The sequence below is a fragment of the Saccoglossus kowalevskii genome, chromosome 13 (genome assembly GCF_978046115.1).
Source record: "Saccoglossus kowalevskii chromosome 13, keSacKowa6.1, whole genome shotgun sequence".
Taxonomy (NCBI): Eukaryota; Metazoa; Hemichordata; class Enteropneusta; family Harrimaniidae; genus Saccoglossus; species Saccoglossus kowalevskii.
In genome coordinates, this window is record NC_140653.1 from 9,751,238 (window position 1) to 9,775,594 (window position 24,357).

General features: G+C 37.3%; 2 protein-coding genes across 2 annotated transcripts; both read left to right on the forward strand.

Moving 5' to 3' along the window:
- The first annotated feature begins 596 nt into the window (after positions 1 to 596).
- LOC146734970 (uncharacterized) lies at positions 597 to 4,880 on the forward strand. The gene is made up of 2 exons (XM_085507290.1): positions 597 to 2,510; positions 4,734 to 4,880. Exons 1-2 carry the CDS (start codon positions 597 to 599, stop codon positions 4,878 to 4,880), a joined length of 2,061 nt encoding a protein of 686 aa, XP_085363416.1.
- A 5,852-nt stretch (positions 4,881 to 10,732) lies between these two features.
- LOC100367045 (galactosylceramide sulfotransferase-like) lies at positions 10,733 to 12,499 on the forward strand. Its single transcript, XM_002731161.1, has 2 exons — positions 10,733 to 10,854; positions 11,488 to 12,499. The coding sequence occupies exons 1-2, from the start codon at positions 10,733 to 10,735 to the stop codon at positions 12,497 to 12,499; spliced, it is 1,134 nt and encodes a 377-aa protein (XP_002731207.1).
- The last annotated feature ends 11,858 nt before the right edge of the window (positions 12,500 to 24,357 follow it).

Consider the following 24,357-nt stretch of genomic DNA (forward strand, 5'->3'; position numbering starts at 1 on the left):
CAGGAGGATATTCGTCCAAAACTGTCTACCAAACAGAGTGCCCTCAGCAGCTCAGGAAGACGCTTACTTTGAACGCCGAGAAATCGCATAACGATGAGAACGCTATGTTTTCCAAATTCATGAAATTCATAAACCTTATGAACTCATTTTAAATAACTGTTATCATGGAGCCCATGGCTGGGGCAGAAGTACGATGGACGTACATTCTTTTGGATAAATTAGGTATTTTCTTTTTTGTTGTTGTTGCTTTGCTCTCTTCTCCCAAGTTTAATACCAAACAAATACCAATTGTTTTAAATTTGATTGTTGTTGTTTTTTCTCCCTCTCCTTTACTTGGAGGTGCCAAACAAACTTGTTTCGTTGATTTTATTTCTCTAATCTGATTATTTTTAACCAAACGAATACTTATTGTTTCAAATTTAATTAACTGTTTTACTAGTACATTATATTTTCCAGCCCTGTTACCCCCTTGCTAACTTTTATTTCCTTCAGTATACTAAGTGTGTAGTATTTTTGTGTAGTTCTTTTTTTTTTTTTTTTTTTTTTATATATATATATATATATTTTTATTATTGTATTTTTTCGCTTGCTGGAAAATGTCCAACTTCAAAATAGGTAGTTGGAATATCAATGGGTTGAATAGCAGTAAGCTGTCAAATGCTGATTTTATTAATTACACCTCTTCCCTAGACTTGGTTTGTTTCCAAGAAACGTGGCTTAGCAGTAACAGTAGTGTTAGATTAGAAAACAGCCTAGATTCATATGAGGTGATACGTCAAGACAGAAATCTTGGTCGCTCAAAAAAACAAAGAGGGGGTGTCGCTGTTCTATTTAAAAGTAAATACAAACAGTACATTACTCATATTTCTGGCAATACAGCACATTTTATTTGGTGTAAGATTGACAAAACAATCTGTGCTACTAATAATGATTTATACATTGGTTGTATTTACATCCCACCTGAGAACTCATTCCTTTATAAGAACAAGAATGTTGATCTGTTTAGTTATCTGGAAAAAGATATTTTACAATTTTCATCCAAAGGTGATGTTCTTCTCGTAGGGGATTTCAATGCTAGAATTGGTAGCCTTGATGATAGAATTGATGATAGCAGAAATTTGCATCTACCCTTACCATCCTACTATATTAATGACAATTTTGGCAACAGAAATACTATGGATGTTAATTCATCATGCTGTATTAACAAATTTGGTAAAAAATTAATTCAGTTGTGTATTGATTGCAACCTCATCATTCTGAATGGTAGAACTATTGGTGACTCTGCAGGAAAATACACATGTCACACTCCCCGGGGTAGCAGTACAATCGATTACGGGATAACTTCAAAGAACTTATGTGACTCATTACAATATTTTAAAGTAGTCGATTTGTCTCATTTATCAGACCACTGTGCTTTAACTTTATCTATGAAGTTTAATGTTAACATGTGTCTAAATGAAAATAATAAAAGCAATGATAAATTAGATCCTTTACCATCAAAATATATGTGGAATGACCAGGCTAAGGACAATTATCAAACAAACCTTGAAAAGTTAAATAATAATGAAATTAAGAATTTTATGAGCAAACCTTATAGCATTTATGAGTCAGAAACTGCAGTCACAGATTTTGAAAATTTAATTACAAATATTGCAGACAAATGTCTAAAGAAAATTACTCCTAAACTTAAAAAAAATAAACGCAAAAGTAAACAAAAAAACTGGTTTGACCAGGATTGTTGGTCCCTTCGTAAGGAGTTAAGGAGCCTATCACGTTTATTACAAAAGTATCCTCAAGATCCATATATCCGAGGGAAATTCTTTCAAACCCGTAAACAGTATAAAAAATTAATCAAACATAAAAGTAATCAGAAAATGATTGCACAACTCAAAGAATTGGAAAATTCTAAATCAGACACATCTAAATTTTGGAAGATTCTTCGTGAAATGAATGGCGAGAACCCCAGTAATAATAACGGGAATGTTCAACCTGGTGATTGGTTGGTTTACTTTAAGACCCTACTTAATACTGATAGCAGTACATCAAACTCTGAGATTGCGAATGAACTGGAGAATAGTGAAAAGAGTGCAAGTAGCAACCCCTATTTAGACAGACCAATCTTAAAAAATGAAATAACTAAAGCCATTAGACTTCTTAAAAGTAACAAGGCTTCGGCAGAAGATAGAATTTGCAATGAATTGTTAAAATACGGTGAACATCACTTATTAGATGCAATACATAAACTCTTTAATATTGTTTATAGTTCAAATAACTATCCACATTCTTGGAGCACTGGCCTGTTGGTACCAATCCACAAATCTGGGTCGAAAAATAACCCGGCCAACTACAGGGGAATTGCCATCTCTAGCTGTCTTGGCAAGTTATTCAATAGTATTCTAAATATTAGGCTGACATCATTTTTAGACTCTAATAACATTCTTTCCAGTCGACAGTTCGGATTCAGGCATGATTGTCGAACTACAGACAATCTTTTCATACTAAAAACCCTGGTAAATAAATATCTCTACAGTGGTAAGTCAGAGTGCGCCAATAAACAAAATAACACAAATATTAAAAAATCAAAAAAATTATATGCCTGCTTTATTGACCTTAGAAAGGCCTTTGACAGTGTCTGGCATGATGGTCTATTCAAAAAATTAATCAAATATGGTATAACTGGAAAAATGTATAAAACTATCAAAAACATGTACAGTAAAGTAAAATATAAAGAATGTAAAGAAGGCTTAACAAAACAATTTCAGTCCAATATTGGTGTTAAACAGGGATGTAATCTTAGTCCAACTCTCTTCAATCTTTTTTTAAATGACCTGCCCACTATTTTCAATCCTAATACCTGTGATCCTCCTTATTTAGAAAACTCGCATGTCAGCTGTCTACTCTATGCCGATGATATTGTGATACTTTCTAAAACTAAACAGGGATTACAGACATGTCTTGATAGTTTGGCATTGTATGCTAAAACGTGGAAGCTCTCTGTCAACACTGACAAAACCAAAATTTTAATTTTCAATAAATCAAACAGACGTTTGAATAATGATACATTTTTTCTTGGAGGTATCGAACTTGATACAGTTAAATCTTATAACTATCTGGGACTAGTCATTAGTGCCAATGGTAAATTTAAGGATGGCCTAAAAAACCTTAAACGTAAGGCTCAAAAAGCTCTGTTTTCAATGAAAGCAAAGCTTGGCTCAATACAAAACATAAGTATAAAAGTTTCAATTTCCCTTTTTGACAAACTCATCAGACCTATCCTCATTTATGGTTGTGATGTTTGGGGTGATGAGTTCTCCACTAAATCACCTATTGAAGACGTTCAATTAAGTTATTGTCGGTATCTACTGGGGGTGTCACAACACACACCAATTATGGCCATGTATAGCGAGTTAGGCAGATACCCCCTAGACGTATTTATAAAAAAACAAATAATTAAATATTACAGTCGGGCCATGAATTCTAATAATGCGTTACTCAAGGAAGCTTTTGTGGTTAACCAAAGCATTAAAAGTAAATGGTATCTAGAAGTGACATCATTATTAAACAATATCCAACTATATCATTCAGTTAACAACGGTGATAAACTAACCTCGGCACAAATGAAACAAATTGATTTAGGCATCAAGGATTTATTTCTAACAAGATGGAAAGGTGAGGTCTATAATGATAACCGCACCAAAGCAAATGAGAAAAACAAACTAAGAACATATCGGCTAATCAAATCAGATTTAAAACTTGAGCCATATTTAGTCAAGCTAAAAAACTTTGAACTGCGTAGTGTGCTTACCAAATTCCGTCTTAGTGACCATAGTCTCAAAATTGAAATGGGTCGTCATAAAAAAATCCCACTAAACAACAGGGTTTGTGACATGTGTAACAAAGGTCTAATTGAGGATGAAATGCATTTTCTGCTGGAATGCAACAAATATAATGAGTTGCGTGCCAAACTGTTCAATAAAGCTAAGGATATGATCCTAGCATTTGAAAATAAACCTGCAGAGAAAAAATTCATGGAATTGTTACAGAATGAAAACATTATTATACCAGTAGCACAGTTCATAAGTAAAAGCTTTGAAGTCAGGAAGCAGGGTCTTACTTGACATCTTAATGCCTGCTGTCAATTTTGTAATTTTATATTAGATTGTATTTTAGAGATTTTGTTTTATTTAGTAATTTAGTGATTGTATTTGTTATTTGTTTTTTAGTATATTGTGTTTTTGTTTTGTTTTTTATATATATATATTTCTCCTTGTACTTTGTGACCATTTTCTTTCCCTCCGGGGATTGTGTAAGAGTCAATAAGTAAATAAATAAATAAATAAATAAAACTAATATTACTGGCTATAACTGGCTTCTAGTCTTGACCGTTTCAACAACGCCGGAAGAAACTGCAATTTCATCACCTGCAAATAAATTTCAAAAATTTGATTAACCAGGTAATATTACAACCGCAAACCTATAGTCCCCAAAATTTCACAGTTCGAATTAAGCCGAGGTTCATATTGGCCGATGGAATCACATGATTGGAATACTTTCAAATTACATCATCGCGCATTACTGGGACGTTCTGTGGATTCGGCTATTGCCATTTATAAAATGGATTCGTGGTCGCATTTGTAAAAAGTATATGAATCGACTGTACAAGTGAAAACTATCTTGTGGAGTTTTCGAAGGAAAAATTCGGTCTGGTTTTGTTCATTTCTGATTTCTTACAGACCGCCAGTCGAATGTTTAGAGACATACCACGAGGCAGAACTACATCACAATGTCTAAACCGAGATTGTGGAAAAATAATGTACTACTCCAAGATGAAATGCATTTATACAATGAGAGAGTACAACCAGTGGCAGTTGTTTATATAAGCAGTTTTTTTAAATTACTTTATTTTTAATATCAAACCATACCACGATATTATTTTTTTAGTAAAATGTATTGCAATTACCAGTTTTTTCCTCTTCGCCGTAATAAACATAGCATGCCCTCGCCGTTTTTTCATCACATTAGCCCAGCCAGGACCGCCATGTGTGCTACCAGGTTTGCATGGATTTATTTATAAAAGGCACGTCGCTTGGCCACCACTCCGGCTTCTTGTCTTGTTGACCCCACTCAGGTTGACCACATTCGGTTGTTTTTAAAACCAGCGTTGCAACCAGTTTTCGTACTTGTCTGTTCTTCAACTAACTTACTGAGTCGACCGCAATCCGATTGCCTGATGTCTGGTAATCCCACAACACAATCCGCGAGCGACAGATTTGAAAGTGCGGACTCTGACAATAGTATGCCTTCCAAGTGCTCATTCATCGCGTGGTTCATCTCGTCAGACCCACCATAAACAAAATACCGCGGTTTACCACTGATAGCGTCGAAGTAAGTTGTAACTATAACAGCCTCATAATCGGTTCTGCTCTCAAATTTATCGACATTTTGACACAAAGTTTCCCACGATGCTTGCTGACTGACTGTGAGTTTATGCATGTTACAATATTTACTAGATATTTCAGGATAATATACTCTCGTCGTATCCTTCTTGTGCTATGAGCGCCTTCTTGTTCTGTAGCCATTTTATACAATTAGAACAATAGATGGGCGCATTCATCACACCTATTATGGGTAGGATAAAGCCCCCTCACCTGGATTTTGGGTTGGAAGTGCTCCGCAGCCATATGAAAATTTGACCCAAAACAATCGACATTGAGGGCGCTTTTGACTAAAAAAAGTCCTAAATTTTACTAAATGTCCTTTTGACTAAAATAATGTACTACATTTTACTAAAGTGGCCAAATTTTTTTAAAAAATAGGGTTAAAAAGATCAGCTCGACCGTGCAAATAAGGGACAAAACAGCGGAGCATATCTGTATACTTCAACTACGGGAGGGCTCCCTCCCCTTTAGCCGGGATAAATTGCGACCACTCTTCTAGGATATACAGTCTGACCCTAGATAATATGTCATAAACCATCTATAGATATATATATTCTCTCATACATTTGAAGACATTCAGTGAATCCTGTAATCTATTTTCGTGATACGAGATGGGACCATTCCCCTATTTTTAAATGGAATTCGAATATGCTTTTAAAGTCATCAAATATTTGTTGCGCAATGCGTGTACACGCGTGCGTTGACATTTCAGAAATTGCGGTCATTGTGCTCATGCAATTTGCATTATGTAACTAAAGCAGGTGGACCGTATACGCAAGTATGGGTGAGATTAGCGCCAAAAATTCAAATTTTATCAATTTGTCAGACTCGAAATGTATTGTGTTTATACTCTTGGTCATGTGACCATTGCTCTCGTCATGATACAACTGTATTTCTGTAACTCCACACCTGGTCATTTGTCTCTATGATTCAATCGCTGCAATCGTTTTCACATGCTTATTAGTAATAACCACAGTTTCGGCCCAAGCCTGACAAGGTCGCGTGAGTTGCGCTCTCCGAGGTGCTCTAAACCACAGTTCCTCAACGGTGTCTAAACGGGGTCTAAACCCAACACCGTGACACGCCTGACAGAACGATGTAGTTGTTCACTTCCCCCCGCCGATGTAGGGCGCCACTCATGCCTACATGTCAAGCTATTTCGATTCGTGCGCACGTCACGGTAGATTGGTAATTCGCACACTAGTGTCTGGCATTTTTGCAATTGACCAGATTTGGAATTTTGGAGTTGAACAAGAGTTTTTTGCCAAACGATTGAAAAAGTTGGCTAAGTTGGGTTTGAACCATCACTTTTGTATTGGTAGTCAGTAACTGTGCTGACAGTTGAACTTGTTATACTTCAGATAGGGAAATCGATATCTACTTCATTATTTTCGTCTCATATGAAGTCATTTGGGGATTACTAATATTTCGTGCACGAAGTCTTTGCGGTAGCTGTAAGACTTGTTTACAAAATTTGTAAGCTAAACACAGAGAGAAAACAAATGCATACAAAATGTTGCAGGAAAAAGATATTGGTACATTCAAGAAAAATAAAAGTGTACAAATACCCTGTGTATGTATGTCTGTTCCATCAAAAACAGCTGGTCAGATTCGTATGTAACTTGGTACAGTTTTGTAGAAAATTGTTGCATGCCTTAATTAACCTAATTTTCGTAGTAAATATCTCGGGTACTTATCTTATTTTAATGAAGACAGCGACCCGACTAGTTTTGGGTTCAACTACATTCATAAAAAAAATCTAATTTGCATGATAATATACTTTTCGGCTTCATTCATTACATTCTAATGAAACTTGGTATACATGTGCCTGGGCAGTGCTAAAGACATGATTAATTTTGAACATATCGATTGCCTAATTTTCATGATTAATTTCGAGCATACTAATTGCCTAATTTGCATTTCATTGCAATTTGGTAGATAAATGTTTTGGGTAATCCACATATATGATTCGTTTAATGTTGAAAAACCTGCAAATCGATTATCTAATTATTATTAGCTAATTTCTGATATCTCAAAAAATCTGATTTTAAATTGAACTTGTGGTAGAGCACACAGCGCTCTGGAATAAATTAGACTGCGAACCACAAGTGTACAATCAAATTTATTTTCCGTGAGTATTATAATAATACTTCAATAATTTGGATCCACGGGGGGGTACTAACATTGAAGTGTTATATGTATATGTGACGCCAAAAGGGGTCCCAAATTCACCACTTTTGTCTGAAAAGTCCATCCCCGGGAGTCCACCTGCTTTTCCCTTGGTACCATTTATGCTTACTGTCTGGAAAGGGGTTTCAAATATCCACAGTTTGTCTGAAAAGGGGTAGGCAATTTGAGTTTATTTCTGTCTGATAAGGGGTAGAGGTTTCAAACAACTAGCTACACACCCCTGCCAGAATTTTTTGCAAGTACCCCCTCCCCGGGTGTGGATCCCATTATTTTCATGTTGTGCATCTCAAAAAGAAAACACGTCATTTGGTGTGAAATTAGCACTGATTTTGACCCGTACTCCACATCCACACTGGCTGGTGCTTACTCTCTGCATGTTACAGCCGCGCCTGACACTTTTAAACGCCCACATCTTCTATTTGTTTACTTTGATTTGACAAAGTACTTACCACGCTGTTCATTCAGTGTTATTTACTTGCCTTATTATTTTTCTATCGTCATATTCAGGCTACACAAAGGTATATACACAGACTAAGATTTAAGTTAGAAGCCTACTCATGATTTCAAATGTCCAGAATTTATTCATTTCGCAATAACTGTACTTACGGACGATATAAGGAGTATACAGGACTTTAAAAAGTTGGGGGCCCCAGCTTAATTGTCGAAAAAAAAGTAGCAAAAAAATGCAATTTTTCTTTGTTTTAAGGAATTATTAAAATATTAAGACATGTTTCTCAAAATACGTCACTTTAACACACAACAAAATGCTTTTTCATGGTTCCATAAAATATTTGCTTCATGTTTTTACATAATAAACCAATGAACATTGTCATGCGAGTTATGACAAACTTTCTCAAAAATTATGAGTAGAATCCTACCTACCTTAAGCTAATCTTATATGTGTGCATATCGGCCATACTCCATTGCGTTCACACATAGGAGGGAACAAGAAGTAACACGGGATAAAAAACACCTAAACCTGTAGTTATTTTAACTATGGTTACTCAATAACATGTTAGTTCCATGGTTATAAAACAATAACCATGCACATTCAGGCAGTGTAGATTGCAGAGTAAACGGAATTCGAAGTAGTACAGAGTCCCATCGTTTGTCTGTTTTCGGAAATAATGTCTCTGGATGTGCTCGTGTTGATTGACATCTAGAAAAATGGCATACGGAGATGAATAGTTGTGAATTTAATAGTAAAACTTCCAAATGAACATTGATACAGTGATATTAATGGCGCTTTCGCGCACACTTCGTTAACCCACGGTTACATCCCGTGCTATATAAGGGCCTAGATCGGGGTCAGATTTAGCCTGTGCTTGCCTTTTCTTAGGCTGTGCTAACGTATGCGCACATTTGCTTAGCACGGGCTAACGTTTTTTACCTCTTAGCCCGTACTAAGGAGCTTTCCGCGAACGCAACATAGGTCAGCAGATACAACAATTCGGGTGGGGAGGGGGGGGGGTGCATGACACGATTAGTCGAAATAATTAATATTCATGAGCAATGAAAAACTCGTCTTTTCAGTAAAATTGTGCCAACATGCTTTCCGATAACATACATGATAGTTTTAAATTAACTGATTCTATTGTTACGAGCTGAAAAAATAATCGAAAAACTGATGTAAAGGTCTTTTTTGAGACACGTTTTTGATCACACTCCAGCAAACAGTTTTTCTTTATCCTGATCATAGCAAATTACGAAATTCATAGAGAATACAGAAGTACGTTTATATTTCACTTTAGTAATATTGCTCGAAATTGCTCAAGTTAACTAATTAGTATGCATTTCGAGAGACCACAGTGTGTGTGCATGCGCAGTTTGAAATGGAACAATTTTGAAGGCAATAAAGTCACGCGTAGAACTCGGGCTCCAGCAAGATATTGTGGCGTCAACTTTGTGAAACTGGCTGTCGGTTGAATTGTATTGCAATAGACATAATTTTAGAACCGGCATTTTTCTATGAAATGTTTCCAAGTTTTATTGAGGATTATTCTGTAAGGAAATTGCTGACATTATTTCATCTGTTCGTAAAAGGGACGTTGTTGTTGTGACGATGGGCTACGGACGATTGACTTCGAAACGTTCCATTCAGATCGAACGGCGCCCACTCGTTGCCAATCCGGGCTTCTACCGCGCGCTCCTCGTGACAGGCTTAGAACTGGCGTATTCCATCAATGGAACCATGGCAGCTTGATGGACGAGAAGCGCATAGTAACCAGACATATTTTGACGACCATTTTTAGTGCACGAATTCGGAATCGTTTCTTGGCATTGCATTTGTATGGTGTTGGTAAGGATATTTAATTGTCATTGTGTAAAGGACCGCTGATGTGTTCCCGAGAAGTTGGTAAGTTACACGTAATTCCGTGTTGACACCACAGTTTGTGATTCTGATAAAGAAATCAGACAGTGGCATACATTCATATCGTCCACATCATTAGATAAGTCAATTTACTAGTATTTCCGGTGTCATTTTGTTTTCGCGATCACGCCTCTAGCGACGAATCAATGATATTTTTTCCCGATAATGCCACAAACTTAGAGGGCGAAGTCGTATATGAGCCACGCTGAAAAGAACGTTCCGTAACGAGATGGTGAAATCATAGGAAAGGCACATTACCAGTACTCGTAGTTTATTTTATTGTATATAAATAACATGATATTTATCCAACTTTAAGTATCGGCGAGTTCCGAGTCTTCCAATTACATTCAGCTTCACTAGTGGACGCGACATTACATATTCTTGATATGAGCGAAAGTTTTTATCAAATAAATGAACAACAGGGGGTACCTGAACTTGTTTCTATGGAGACAATGACCTCCAAATACTCTGGCGGCCATTTTGAATTGAAAAAACTATCAAAATCAATCAACTGGGGTTCCTAACTTAAAAAGTAGCTCGGTTACGCCAAGATTTTAATTTTAAACTTGAAATAACAGTAGAAAACAAATCACAGAAAATGCTTTTGTCAAAAGTGTGTTAGTCGCGTTCATCAATATAACATTGTTTTACATTCACAAATCGGTCATTATGTTCTTGTACCTGACAGATTCACGGACTATAGACGTGTACTAACATATAACAGACACAGACAATGAAGATAAAGACGGCGCTATGTATATCCATCGTTCTCATTGGAATTACATTGGTACTGGATGTTGCTAATGTTATGAAAATACGTATTGCTTATGTGAAAGGAAATGACGTCCGCTTCTGGTACGTACGTTAACTTATGGGAAGGAGGGGGGGGGGGGGGGCTGTTTCATAGGTTCAAGTTGAAAGCGGTGGCGTTTTGTCATGATCACCAATATAGTGGCACATTTGTATTGTTGTCGGTAGTGACCTCACATTGGGTTTCAGTTTATAGATACAATTTTAAGGGTTCAGTATTCAATGGTATATCTGTGAAAATATTGACGTGATAGGTACATAGCATTATGTATTTGCTTTTCAACAACCACTTCCTATTTACGTAAATTAACCACGCGTTCGTGAGCTGAATGCTGTGGAGAGAATCTTTTAAATTGTCAATCGTCCTTCGACGTATTTACGTTTTACAAGATGTAAACAACAACAGTGTGGTTTGTATGAAGCGCACATCAAGTTGCGCCCTCTAGCGACGAAACACTTCTGTGAAGTCAGAAATCAAACCGACAATTGTGTTTAATTCTATAGTTTCTCAAAAACATCATTTTCATTAATGGACTACTACAGATCAAAACTATATCGACGTGTTGAACGGCCTTCGTCTCATTCGTCATTTTCGTCATAGAAGCGCTTCATTTGTAGAAGGCGCAACTTTGACATACTAAAACATGTCAATGAATGCTCTGTTTCATTGTAACATAGGAACGACCCTGTCCTTGCTGTGTGTGAACCACAACACCAGATAGTATTCATCAAAACCCACAAGACTGCCAGTACGACCACATGTACCATCATACTGAGATACGGATATATTCGGAACTTATCGTTCGCACTGCCACCAGTTAGTCAGCGTAAATTCCCAACCACCGAACTGTTTACTGCAGATAAAGTCGAAGAATACTCAAACGGCATCACCAACGCAACTTTCAACATCATTCCCTACCACTTCCGGTACAATCGCAAAGAACTAAACAAAGTGGTACCTGGTGCGATGTATATAACAATACTACGGGAGCCGACCGCTCAATTTGAGTCGGCATTTGGTTACTTTGAGGTGGCGAAGCATCTAGATTTGGTAAATATCTCGAATCCTCTTGCAGTGTTCATGACGTCACCAGATCGATACTATTCTGATGAAAGGGAATTTAAAGGGAAGACCCAACTTCGAAACGGCATGGCCTTCGACCTAGGCTTGTCGGATGATATTCACACGAAACATGACAAAGACATTGAAAGGGAAGTCGCTCGCTTGGACCGAGAATTGAACCTCGTCATGTTGGCCGATTACTATGAGGAATCGTTGATACTATTGAAGAAGTTACTTTGTTGGGAATGGCGTGATGTCCTGTACATTCCAAAAGGCCATCGCAGTGAAAGTCTCAAGTACGCCCTCAATCAGACATTGGCGGACAGTATACAGAAATGGAACAGCGTAGACGTTGCTTTGTATAACCATTTTAATAAATCATTTTGGCGAAAAATTGGAGAATATGGGCCAACATTTCAAAGAGATCTGTCGGAATTCAGAAAACGCCAGGCGAAGTTTTACGATGAATGCGTTGACTCTGTGATATCTTACAAAGACCGGCGAGAAGACCGTCTAACTTTGAAACAAGGGGCGTCTCATTATTGCGAACTGTCTTACTTTAGAGTCCCCGCGTACAATAAGATGATTCGTTTGAAGAAGTATTCTGAAGCAAATAATCCGAGTTAAAAAAACTCACACTGACAAGGTGATACAGGCTGGTCGTGTACATAGTTTCAAGGAACAAACCAACCCGGAATGAGTGTATTTGAGAACAAAGACCACCACAAATGTTTCCCAAATCGCTGAAAAACATTCGAAAACATTCAATGTCTTGTGAAAGGTACGTATCATTGGCTTAGCCCATCTTTACCAGCTGGCGGGGACCACCAGCACTAAGTCAGACAGCCATTTTGAAACAAGACAACATCACCACTCACCTCAATGTATCAGAGACACTATGTTAAAACACTGTATGTATTGCTTCTATATATGAGTTTACTGTGCGAAGAAAGGAGCCAGAAGTTGAAACGTTTGCTCCAGTCTACCACCGTGGCGTTTAAGTTATGACTTATTAGTATTTCAGTGATTGAGGGCGCTGTTGCATTCGAAATCGAAATCGGCCTCCGTTGTTATCATAACATCTACTGTGAAACATGCCGAAATAGCTACACGTCATTTAATGCATGAATTAACAGTCTTAATTTAGCTAATGTGCCAACAATCTCATTTAATTTTAAAATCGCTACATCTTGATTTAGTGAAATTTACTAAAATAACCAGCTAGCTAAAAGACATATTTTACAGTGTAATCCCCGCCCACACAACTTGAATTGGTATAAAATACATATATTACTCGTAGTTTTAAAATAAAGTCATAATTATAATATAAGCAACTGTTTCACAACAGAAATTCACACGAACTCATAAAAGCTACACGTGACCCATCCGAGGCATGTATAAATGTCAAGTCTATCTCTGGGGGCGCTACTCATGATAGCGAGTACAGAATGCCGTCACGAGATATATCCACACATGAAAAAACGCGCATTAGACGCCATTAATGTACAGGAAAATTGTGTTTCTGATCCGTTGGACTAATCAAAACAAAATAAAAAATACATACACACATTAGCTAAAGGTTATCCATGGGCATTCAACATATCCAATAAAGAAAATAAATCATGTTTATGTTTCGTCCATTTTTTAAAGTTGATCATACTTTTTTATCTGAGCTTTATAACAACAGCATAATATGAAACAGGAGATATTTAAATACTACCTTGTGGTAGTAATCCATTGACATTTTTGTGAACATTAGTCACACCCGCTTGGCAATATTTAAAATTTGAATTAATATATAAGTTGTTTATTGAATGTACTAGGAAAATATAAAGTTTGTGACCATATAAGATTGAAAATTTTAGAATTCATTTACTAGTAATAAATCCGATTTTTGTTTATACTAGATTAGTCTATTATTCACTCTCAATTACTGATCATGCACTACATATTCATTCACAAACAATTTACCCGGTGACATAACTAGTGATTTGAATATTCAATTTCATTGCATATATTATGCATGTAGCAATATATATCCGTAACAATTCAATTTGTGATCTGATAAAACTGAAAAGACCGATTTGCAACCATCTTGCATGGCCATATTACTCAATCTTGGCCTTGAATAACATTTCTCTTAATCATGATTGCAACGGGGCTGTGTCATAAATTAATTAATAGAACATAATGACATTTGGAACTTTTTTTTCATTTATGAGCAACCTTATGAATTTTATGATATTTGGTCTCTATGGCAGATAAGCAATAATGCATATTTTAGATCGTATGTTAAGAAACGTTGATAACTACTACGACAGTATGCACAGTTTAAGTAACGCTAACGTGGTAATGAATCTCATTTATGCAAGATGGTTTCCAGCACTCCTATCATGCATTAGTGAACGGAAGTAGCCCACACCATCCACGACGTCATGTTCTGTTCTCAAATTCTTCATTTTAATAGGTATGATAAATGCCAAGGTCAAGTTTAACTACCGAATTAGTATTTTCTTAATATCTATATGATGTTACAATTGCGTCTTCAGTCGCATTTCCAGCTATAACATACTTTCACTCTGGAGTCAATTCTTGAAATAAAACATTGATTCGTAATCTGTCATATGTGAAATTGTTGTTTTATGTCATTCACACGAGGCCCAACGTGTCTGTAGAATACATGTATACTAGCACTCTATAGACAATTTAGGAAATTCAATCTTGCTGTTTCAGTCGAGAGGGCGCCCCAGGAAAACGGTAAGGATGCGCCTCCACCTGTTCAATCATTTCCAGACAGGCGATTAGTCGAACAATAGAATTCTGTTTTAGAGTCGCATTATTACAATGACGCATTACATCGTACAGTATTGCATGATGGGTAAACAGCATTTGTACCGTAACTGTAAATACAATGCCCAAGTCGTCCGAGAGGATGCTGCAGGCGATTCTTATTAATCATCTCAATGACTAGACTCGTTTATTGAAAACAATTTGCACGAGTAGTCGCATATCTCCCAGTGTCTTGAAGTGCATATTACAGTCTGGTCTGTGATGATGAGATAATGAAGTTAATTCAGTTCACTTTAAACAGCGCCTCCAATTGTTCGAAGTTACAATTTGCGGCCGCTGGTTTTACTTGAAAGGCTTTATAAATTTTCAATAATGTTTTAATAATACATTTTAACACTTTGTGGTACCAACTGAATGCACAGGTACACAGCTAGAGCCTTTGTTCGCACAACAATTCATTTCTACTATTTGCATAAATGTGGGTCACATGACCTGACATATTATCTTGTATTATCACTTGATACCACAGATGTTCTTTCAGTTCAGTAGTGAAAACAAGTATATGTTCTGCGAATCACCAGTTTCATTTTTGCGAACGAAGTCAAGCACAAACTTGCTTTTAAAGTATCAGCTTATGTGGACCCAAAGAACGCACACAGCGCCCTCTGTGTCAAGTAAAGTGTATGAGTGAATGTTATTCATTTTTCTTACTAGTAGATTACTTCGTTTACTCAGTGTGTATAATTTGTATAAATATTATAATTATTAAGCAACGGAAACTGAGCGCTCGAAGTAGCGAAGTCATCAACTATAGTCCAACTCACCACAATTGTCACTTATTCCTGCTGAGTTGAATTCTCAGCGGGTGTCACGTGATAATGGGTATCCAGGGAACCAGGGTCGGTTGTTTTTGTTATCGACCCCAAATGGCCGTTGTATCCACAAATCCCAGTGATGTATGCAATGGTAGAATCGAGGAGCCAACTTTGGACTGGTTTGGGTTCAAACAATTTTATTTGCGACATTTTCAGATTACTGCATGAGCTGAAATTCATAATAAGTCACGTGATACTAACTATTAAAGTGACTGACAGTGGGGATATGGGATTCTAGGGGGTCCTCCTAGTAATAGTATTGGATTTGCCATTTTAGTAAGGTTAGCCTAGCGAGTTGACTGAAGACTCGGAAGGTCGTCCAGGATACATTTTATTTTACGACCGTACAATTATTTTTAACTACCGTTCCACACGCACTCCGCGACTACGCATGCGTTTGTTTGATAGGGGTGTCTGCGCATCTGAGTTGAGCATACTGGACGCCAACGTATATATGTCACATTTCATTGCCCCCGTCATTTCAATCAACACATAATTTATCGCTCGACAATGTTTGACCTCGTCTCAAAATCGATGTTTTGGACCGTGAAAATGCAATTCATTTTAGGCTTTTTTGTTGCCTTAATTTTCTGGTCGCTCCCCTAAATCTGTTCTTGATTGCGAGAGCCTAATTTCGGGCCGACGCAAAAGCCCGTGAAAATCCCTGTAAGTCGCTAAATCGGGCAGAACTCGTCGGTGCGCAAGTTGCGATGATTGAAGAACGAGCAATTTATGGTCGATTTGTCGCGTGCTGCTTCTGATAAGACAACAAACAGTTGTAATTAGAACACCCGAGGAGAGATTGGACCGTCAGAAGCGTCCACTTACTCACTTCACTTGGTAATTCCACCAATTCATTTTCCAATCGCTAGCCTGTTAACTTGTTCACGAAGTCTCGCCTTCGGTGGGGTTGACGCGATGATAACACCGGAGTTCTAGCCAAACTCGTCATTAAAAACGTTTTCCATATCCGTTTAATCGAGTTAATGTTAATGGCTGTCGAATTTGACGTAGTATTACGGATCAATATCTATATCTTCACTGTTATTTCGAGAGAAAAAGAGAGAATTCTACACTTCATCTCGACAAGGGAATATTGATTTACAACGTGTGGTGCAAGTACGGTCACTGGCGTTCGTAGTAACGAGGTCAGATTAGAACCGATGCTATCAGCGTAAGCTACAAATTAAACAATCTCGGAAATTGAGACAATTTTGACGGTAAATTAGAGTTAGGCATCTCCATAGGCTAGTAAAATTAATTAATTACACATCGTACGCTATAATATGCTCTGATTGAATCAAATGAAACAGAAGAATGGTCATATTACTGGAATCGCGAGAGTAATATGTTTTTCGCCCTAATTAAGGTAGGCACTGCACATAAATAGCTGTTTGCGGTGTATAATTCAAGTTCCTAAACTTCCAGCGTCAACTACAACGTCATATATACCTAATTGAACCGCTGAGTGAACGAAACGTGTCTCTTTCATTTTTTTTTCTGAGAACGATATCGTTTGTTAATATAATTGAATTACTGTTATAGTATATACAAATCAATGTGGGATAAAGATATGTTTGTGCTTTGAATGTGTTCTCTGTCAGTGCGTACCGTACGTATTTTAATACAATCTGACGTCTTTCACTGGTTTCTCTTGGGCGTCTTCAAAAAGAGCGGCAGGAAAGTTATTATTTTCCAGTCGATAACAGCTCATGCTTTAAAATGTTGCCTTTGTGAAGAACTAATCGCCAATGATTTTTACTGAGAGAGAACAATTTGTTTCATGATGGACTGTTCAATAACTCCTTAGATACTGAATCATAATAGAACAATTTCAATTCATTCAGAATGCATTTTGTTTCATTCCGGGTGATCACTCCAGCGGTTCTTCACCGGCGGACGTTGTAAGTAGGGTAGTCTTCAATAATTCAAAACATCGACTCGATCCGGCTAAAACAATTATTTCATTCATTTTACTTTATTTGGTGAAATAGAACATTGACAAATAGATTTAAAATGCCTATATATATATAGAAGAAGGGCAACTTTAATCTTGGTCTACCCATTTTATTACACTTTACCGAAGTATCTGGAAGTAGTTCGAGAAGAAACCACAAGATGACGCACATGATATGATTTTGGATCAACAAATATCTTAAGTGCAGTTACCCTGTTTCGTATTTAGTACATTGAGTCCTGCGTTGTGTACCAGATACCATTTCCATCCACACGACTCAGGTCGTTATTACGCGAATAATATTTTATCACCAAGTAAAAGCGATGTCGTGTCGTCGCGCAGCGCTTGCATGCGTGTACTAATTTCGCGTAAACAATGTAATCTACACGCTTTGTCTGTGACCGAAGTATTGCTGTTTTTGTACCTCGCATGGGACTCATATTGAACACTTCGCGGCGCACCGAATGTGGGACTTCAGTTTCCATTGGTTTAGTGGCGTTACGGGCAACGTGTCTGTAGATCTAAAACTATGACACCCAATATTTCACCCAGTCCCCTTCTAATCCGGGAAACACATTCTAAGTGCGTTGTGTATACTGATGAAGACGATCACCCTACACGTGTTTGTTTACTCAGTCCGTAGAAAAATAAGTAGCACGAACTAGATTTACATAAAATTCTAATAATAATTAGTCTTTTTAACACATCCCTTTAAATATATTATATTAAAAGTGAGTTCATAATGGCATAAAAGCCGATTATAAAAATCTGCAATTTGTGCTGGGACATCGGGCATGTTAAAATTGGATTATTTCTAATCTTCAATACAGTTTAATTATACATTAAGTTTACTTGTAAAACCACTGCACGTTTCGCCGTTATCTATTTGGCAGAGCCGCTGATTAATCGCTCTCGTTTGGTGGCAGCGCGGGGAAATATGTCGACGAGGCGGATTGTTCTAATAAGCCTTGAGAGCCGAATGCTCAGATGTAGAGAAACGGCAATCGAAGCATCATTCGATTTAATGTTCTGTTAATTTGACGTGATGGGAGATGGGAATAGCGAGACGAAAGCATTTTATTAAGTTAAATACCTGCAAACAATTACATTAAAATCGTAATCCGGTCAACGCTAAGTCATTGAGGCGCCAAATGTCGTGTCCCCAACCAGTATACAGGTCAGTCGCTTGTGATTTTCAAGCAAGCGGGGCTTATTAAATTGATCATTAAAATATTGATGCATAGACATCAACGATCGTAACGTGGGCATTTCCTTACTGTCAGAAGTATGACTTTCACGAATGATATTAAAATAATCTTAGTAAATGCGTGGTTGTCATAGGTTAGTAAAGTTTTCCCGCCACCTTTAGAGTATAATCACTTTATGATGTAATATGTGTTCTTTCACGGGCAATTAATTTCATAAATCACCGCTAATTAAAAGCAAAAGCCAGACTGTCGAGTTCTTTTCAATGATCTTATTAGGTATTATAGGAAATTTCGGATTTTTACATCGTACTTGGCAGAAATGTACGACGAAATTGTCCTTTTCCGAGCACAGATGGGAATGACGGTATAATCATTTTGTAAGTGCAGAGATCTCCCACCAGATTAAGCTTCGTTTGCTGAAATGCACGGGAATTATTTTTTACTATAAATTGACGAGAAATATAGAAAATATTTCCACGTTTTAACTCCGTAAACTCCCCTTCGCCAGTTTTTATTTCGATTCCGAAATTAATTGCCATCTCATTTATCGCAGCCTAGGTACTCCCAACCACTTAGCGCTTTAATAATTCCAACATTTCCCGTCTCCAATTCATCGCTTTTTTAAAGATATACTTTGCTTTACAGTTATGAAGTGGGTCTTGTGATTATTAAACGTCATTAGACTGGGTTAGAAATTGCCACTCTATGCGATTATAACACACGGGCCGTGATTGCTGCAATTGCATGTATTGAATAGCTGGGAAAGGATCAACACAACGAGTCTTCAGACACAATTAAGAGATGTCTTTAACTTCTGCCCATTCATTCTTTATGACAGATTTAATCCTAAATAAATTAATACACTTTTTATCACTCTTGCGAATACGCGCCGTTTTATTTCATTGGTAATCGGCTCTTTGTTGCGTAAACTTGGAATATAAAGAGTTTGATCCGATCATGTCTTTTGTGTTGCCAGGCCTGCTTTCATTAGTTTATCGCAGTTCCCCCAAGTCTCGTTCCCACGGTGAGATTTCGTTCCCTAAGTGAGACTTTATTTCAGTTATAATATAAGCCGCTTATCAAATTCAAGCTGCGGCGGCTTGGTTTGTTTTTCAACGGACGGCGCCAAGTCGAGCTGGTCTACAAGACTGTGACTCCCTTGAAAACCCTAAAAGACTAAATTACGACAGTTGTCCATCGTCAAATGACTTGGGGTACATATTTTGTGTTAAAGTGTTTAACCGTGTTGATCGTCCAAAGACGAAGCATTTTGCCGCATGGGTGAGATGTTGACAAATTGGGTGGAAACAGGATGTTGTGGACGGTTGGTTGGACACTAGAAATTAAGTTGGTACTTAGTTGGGCGTGACTTCATGACTGACGGGTCAATAAATTAAATGTGGGGGGGGGGATAACTTTTACAGAGTGGCACGGGTGACGACGCACGTACTACGCAGCCACTACGATTACTGCCATATTAAAAATAACATATACGAGGAGCCAAATCGGCCTGTACAGTAGCTTTAAAAGGCCTAAGTCGTCGCGACGCGTCTTGTTCGATATAGGTGCATGAAGTCTGTGACGCTTCACAGTAAACGCCATCTTTTTACACCCCACCAGATACATACATACACCCCACCAGACCCCAATACAAGTACTCCCAGTTCACTACGGATGTAGCAATACCATACAACACACAACATACACAGAGTGATATGCCAGTTTTATTGTCATTTTCATTAGGACAATATAATCTCAACTCCATGTCTCTAACTTTGAAACATTTTAAGTATTACTGCCTGACGTCATTTCCACCAGTCACTGGTCCACGTGGTACCGAGGCGAACATGAGTATTACGCAGATTACGTGTTAAACATAATAAGTATCCCATATGGGTTACGCTATTTCATAAGTGGCAAGTGAAGCTTGGTCTGACCAATGGCAACTACATATCACGTCTCTAAACACCTCACCCGTGGTCATACTATTTTTCTGGCAAAATATTCCCTAGAACAGAACCGTATGATTTCAACTCGCCTACTTTTTATTTTGAACAGATTTGAAATGAATGTACTTGTTGCGCATTTCAATCGTGGTCGATTTCACCGTTTTACGACACCTCAAGATTTACGTATCATTGAAAACAAGTACAATTTTTGAGTAACCACAACGTATCCGTGATTGAAATGCCCAACTTATTGAAAGAATGCATTTACTAATAGCAAAGGAGTGCATTTAAATTGATCCGTTTCTTGAAATGAACAAGCTGTTTGTTCTCAACTGTATTTACCATCAACGCAGCCATGTCACCATGACAACGGTAATTGGGATCAGTATCACTGTCACGAAAGTAAATTCTCTCGGTCTCATCACAGCGACAACAACAGGCCATTTTTACATTGAGGGTAATATAAAAATAGTCGAAATTATAGTTTAATATATTGGCCGCTGGTAATCATGTATTTTGACAAAGACGCTGATTTTTTCGAGTTTTGGCTGAGCGTGAAATCCGCCTCTCTCGCTTCGTTATGCACCTGGCGGCGGCAGAATCAACGAACAGTGAGTGGTTTTCCGTGGCTAAACCAGCCGAAGAAGATTCAATTTTGCGTGTCACGCCGTTTGAGGAAATACTCGTTAATTTGGAGTCTGTCAAACTCAATAACATACCAGCGAAGTGGAAAAAATGATGGTGGAAACGAAATAGAAGGAAGAGACTGAACTAAATTGGTCAGGAAATGAGACTCCCCTTGTCTGGCAGCATAGAAAAAACAACGTATGAAGTGCATTTTCCCGCTCAAAATCATTACATCCTCAAGTATTGATTTGAAGAATACAGTTTTCCGAACGCAGTTCGGTATTTTCGAAATATAAGACATTATGATTTCAACAAATTGGACGAAAGATTAATTTTAGGATGTCTTTTCAAGTTGAAGATATTTATGTATTCGTGATGAAAGCGAAATCTGCGCCAACTTTGCGTGGGGCAATGATTTATATCCACTGAAGCGTTAAATGTTTCTGAACTCTCTGGCCAGTTTGCCCCGTGTGCAGATACGCCGAGCTTCCAGCAAAGTGTGAACGAAGCGTCCTACTAGTTACGAAGATCGTTTATTATAATGCGTGTATGTTTCCATTATATTTTATTAATTAAACGTGAGTGTTATCAATTTATGGTATTTGATTGACGCCAGCAACATTGTTATTACTTGAATATGTAATACCTGAAGCAATGATATCGATTCTTATAATAATATAGCGTTTATTTTAGTGAATTTCAAAAGAGATAATAATCTCCTATTGTATTTTAAGAGGAATGTATCAAAGCGCATTGTTATATGTGCAGAAATATGCTCAGTAGCCACAAACCTGAATTTGGGTTGAACATCCTGTAAAGTAAATTTTGACAGCATTCAAGCTAGAAGTCGATTATTTAACATGAGACGGTATATTGTAGAAATAAACAGGGGGTTAGGATGGCGTCGTTTTTGATGTGGGTCTCAACGTATACAACGCGTGTAAATACACAAAATTCGACCGCCACCACTTCCGTTAACTTAATGCGCAATGACAATACTTAGCGCATCATTTTGAGAATCGAATTAATGTATGCTTGTGTGAAAAATAACAGTGATAGGAACGAATCGGATGTACGTCGTGTAACAAAGATGGCTGCCATACAACATTGGTTGTATTCGCTGTACTTGGATAACGTATGGTATAGGTGTGGTATACTTCTGTGTAATATTTGGTTTAGAGAAAAAGAATATTATTTTGTTTTAAATGGAACAATTTACAAAATAGAATTCGGTGTCAAGTACAATAATAAACATAATTTCTTTTTAATAATTGCAAATACATATGATTTGTTTACGAAACACAATTTCGATATTTTCGATGCGAAAATGACCATCGTTTTTTTATTTTGTCGTTGGGTAAAATCATTTCTATAAATCGTACCATCAAGTGACAGTGTATTTGGTTGTTTAATCATTTATAATCTAAAGTATAGTAAAATTTGAGCGTCTTACATTCCACCAATTTTCGTCAGAGAGGCGCTTTATCTCTAGAGGGCGCCCCTTTCATGTACGGCGGGTACTGTTAGTTTGGAGGAGCATTGTCAGTGGGAACAGCATTTTTTTCGGCAAATATCGATCGGCATGTATCATCAAGATACTAATCAATTAACAATCGATCTTCCAGCTTCCAGACTATTATTATAATTATTATTTTAATAACATATTATGGTAGTTCTAGTCGAATTCACTGCTGATCATGATGCTGCGCAAATATGCAATGCATTATGGGAAAGAACTTTTATCACACTGGAAACTCACTAAATTAAATGTTATTCAACAATATTAGGAATAATATCAATAATAATATGTGACTTTTCATCCCGTGTGGCAGAGCAAAATTGCGCGGTATTAAAAAATAATTTCACCATAAAAAACAGTGAAAAAATGTTATTTTTTCTATAAAAAAAAGTCCAATGACCCAATTATAATAATGACCCCAAGCATAATAATGAAAGCATGATAAAGATAATCTTCAATTTGACCCAAACGTCATACATACACCCGAGGACAGAATAGTGTGTGCTTATAACATACAAGTTATCCTCACTGTCTGTGTGTTTGGTTTATCATCGCCATGTCTCTTTTCAGTGGCAGTGCTTTTTAATTTCACACGCTTCATATGAATTACTATACAAGGCGCCAACCCAGTTGACGGATACATGACAAGCAATGTAGTAAATACATTTAGGCGCGCGTGCACGGCAATCGTTCCATCGGTCATGAAACTGTCGCGGTTGTAAGTGGTTACACATAGAGCCACAGCTCTTGACACGAACGTGCCACTGGCCGGCTAAGGGCTATATGAGTTTCTGTAATTAAAAGAATTTTGGTTCAAATTAAAATAAACAACATGACGTCTGAATCGTCCCAGAAGCAGATTGTGTGGTAAGATTATGATTCGAATTAATACGGAGAAAAGGGCGGAGATTTCATTGTTTTATTTGATGTTGTATGCTATTACCACCGCTGTTCAATGAAATACATTAGGTCGATATTTGCATAAAAAGCGCGGATTCAAACGGTCATGATTTGTCATGATTCGTCAGCACCTAGACAATGTTTCTATTACATTTGTTTAAACGAAAATCTGCTTAAAATTTGTGTAACTGCATGTCAGAAAAATATTTCAATGTTGATTCTACGAAGGCATGTGATTGGATTTGTTATGGTGCCGATTATCGCCGTGCAAATGCACACATGGCAGTCTGGATTGTGATTATAGAAAATCAATTCCAAATTCTAAAGAATTCCCAACCTTGAATTTTCATTATTCCTCCCCAAAAACCCGACTCTTTGTCTACGTCGTCATATCCGCCGCATTCGTCCGATCCACGATTATTTGAAATTATGACCGATAATGATCATCTAAATATCAAAAACTTTTTGTCATTGAATAGTTGATTTGAAGTCTTGCTCACTACTACCAAAAGTTGCTAAAGTAGGTACGACGCGCGCCTTGAATGAACCTCGAACGAGGCTACAAGTTTCTGACACTATCGAACAAAATATCACGTGACTTCGGTAAATGGTCTGTGGAAGGCGATTCGAAGATGCGCTCTTCGGCAATGAAGGCCATGA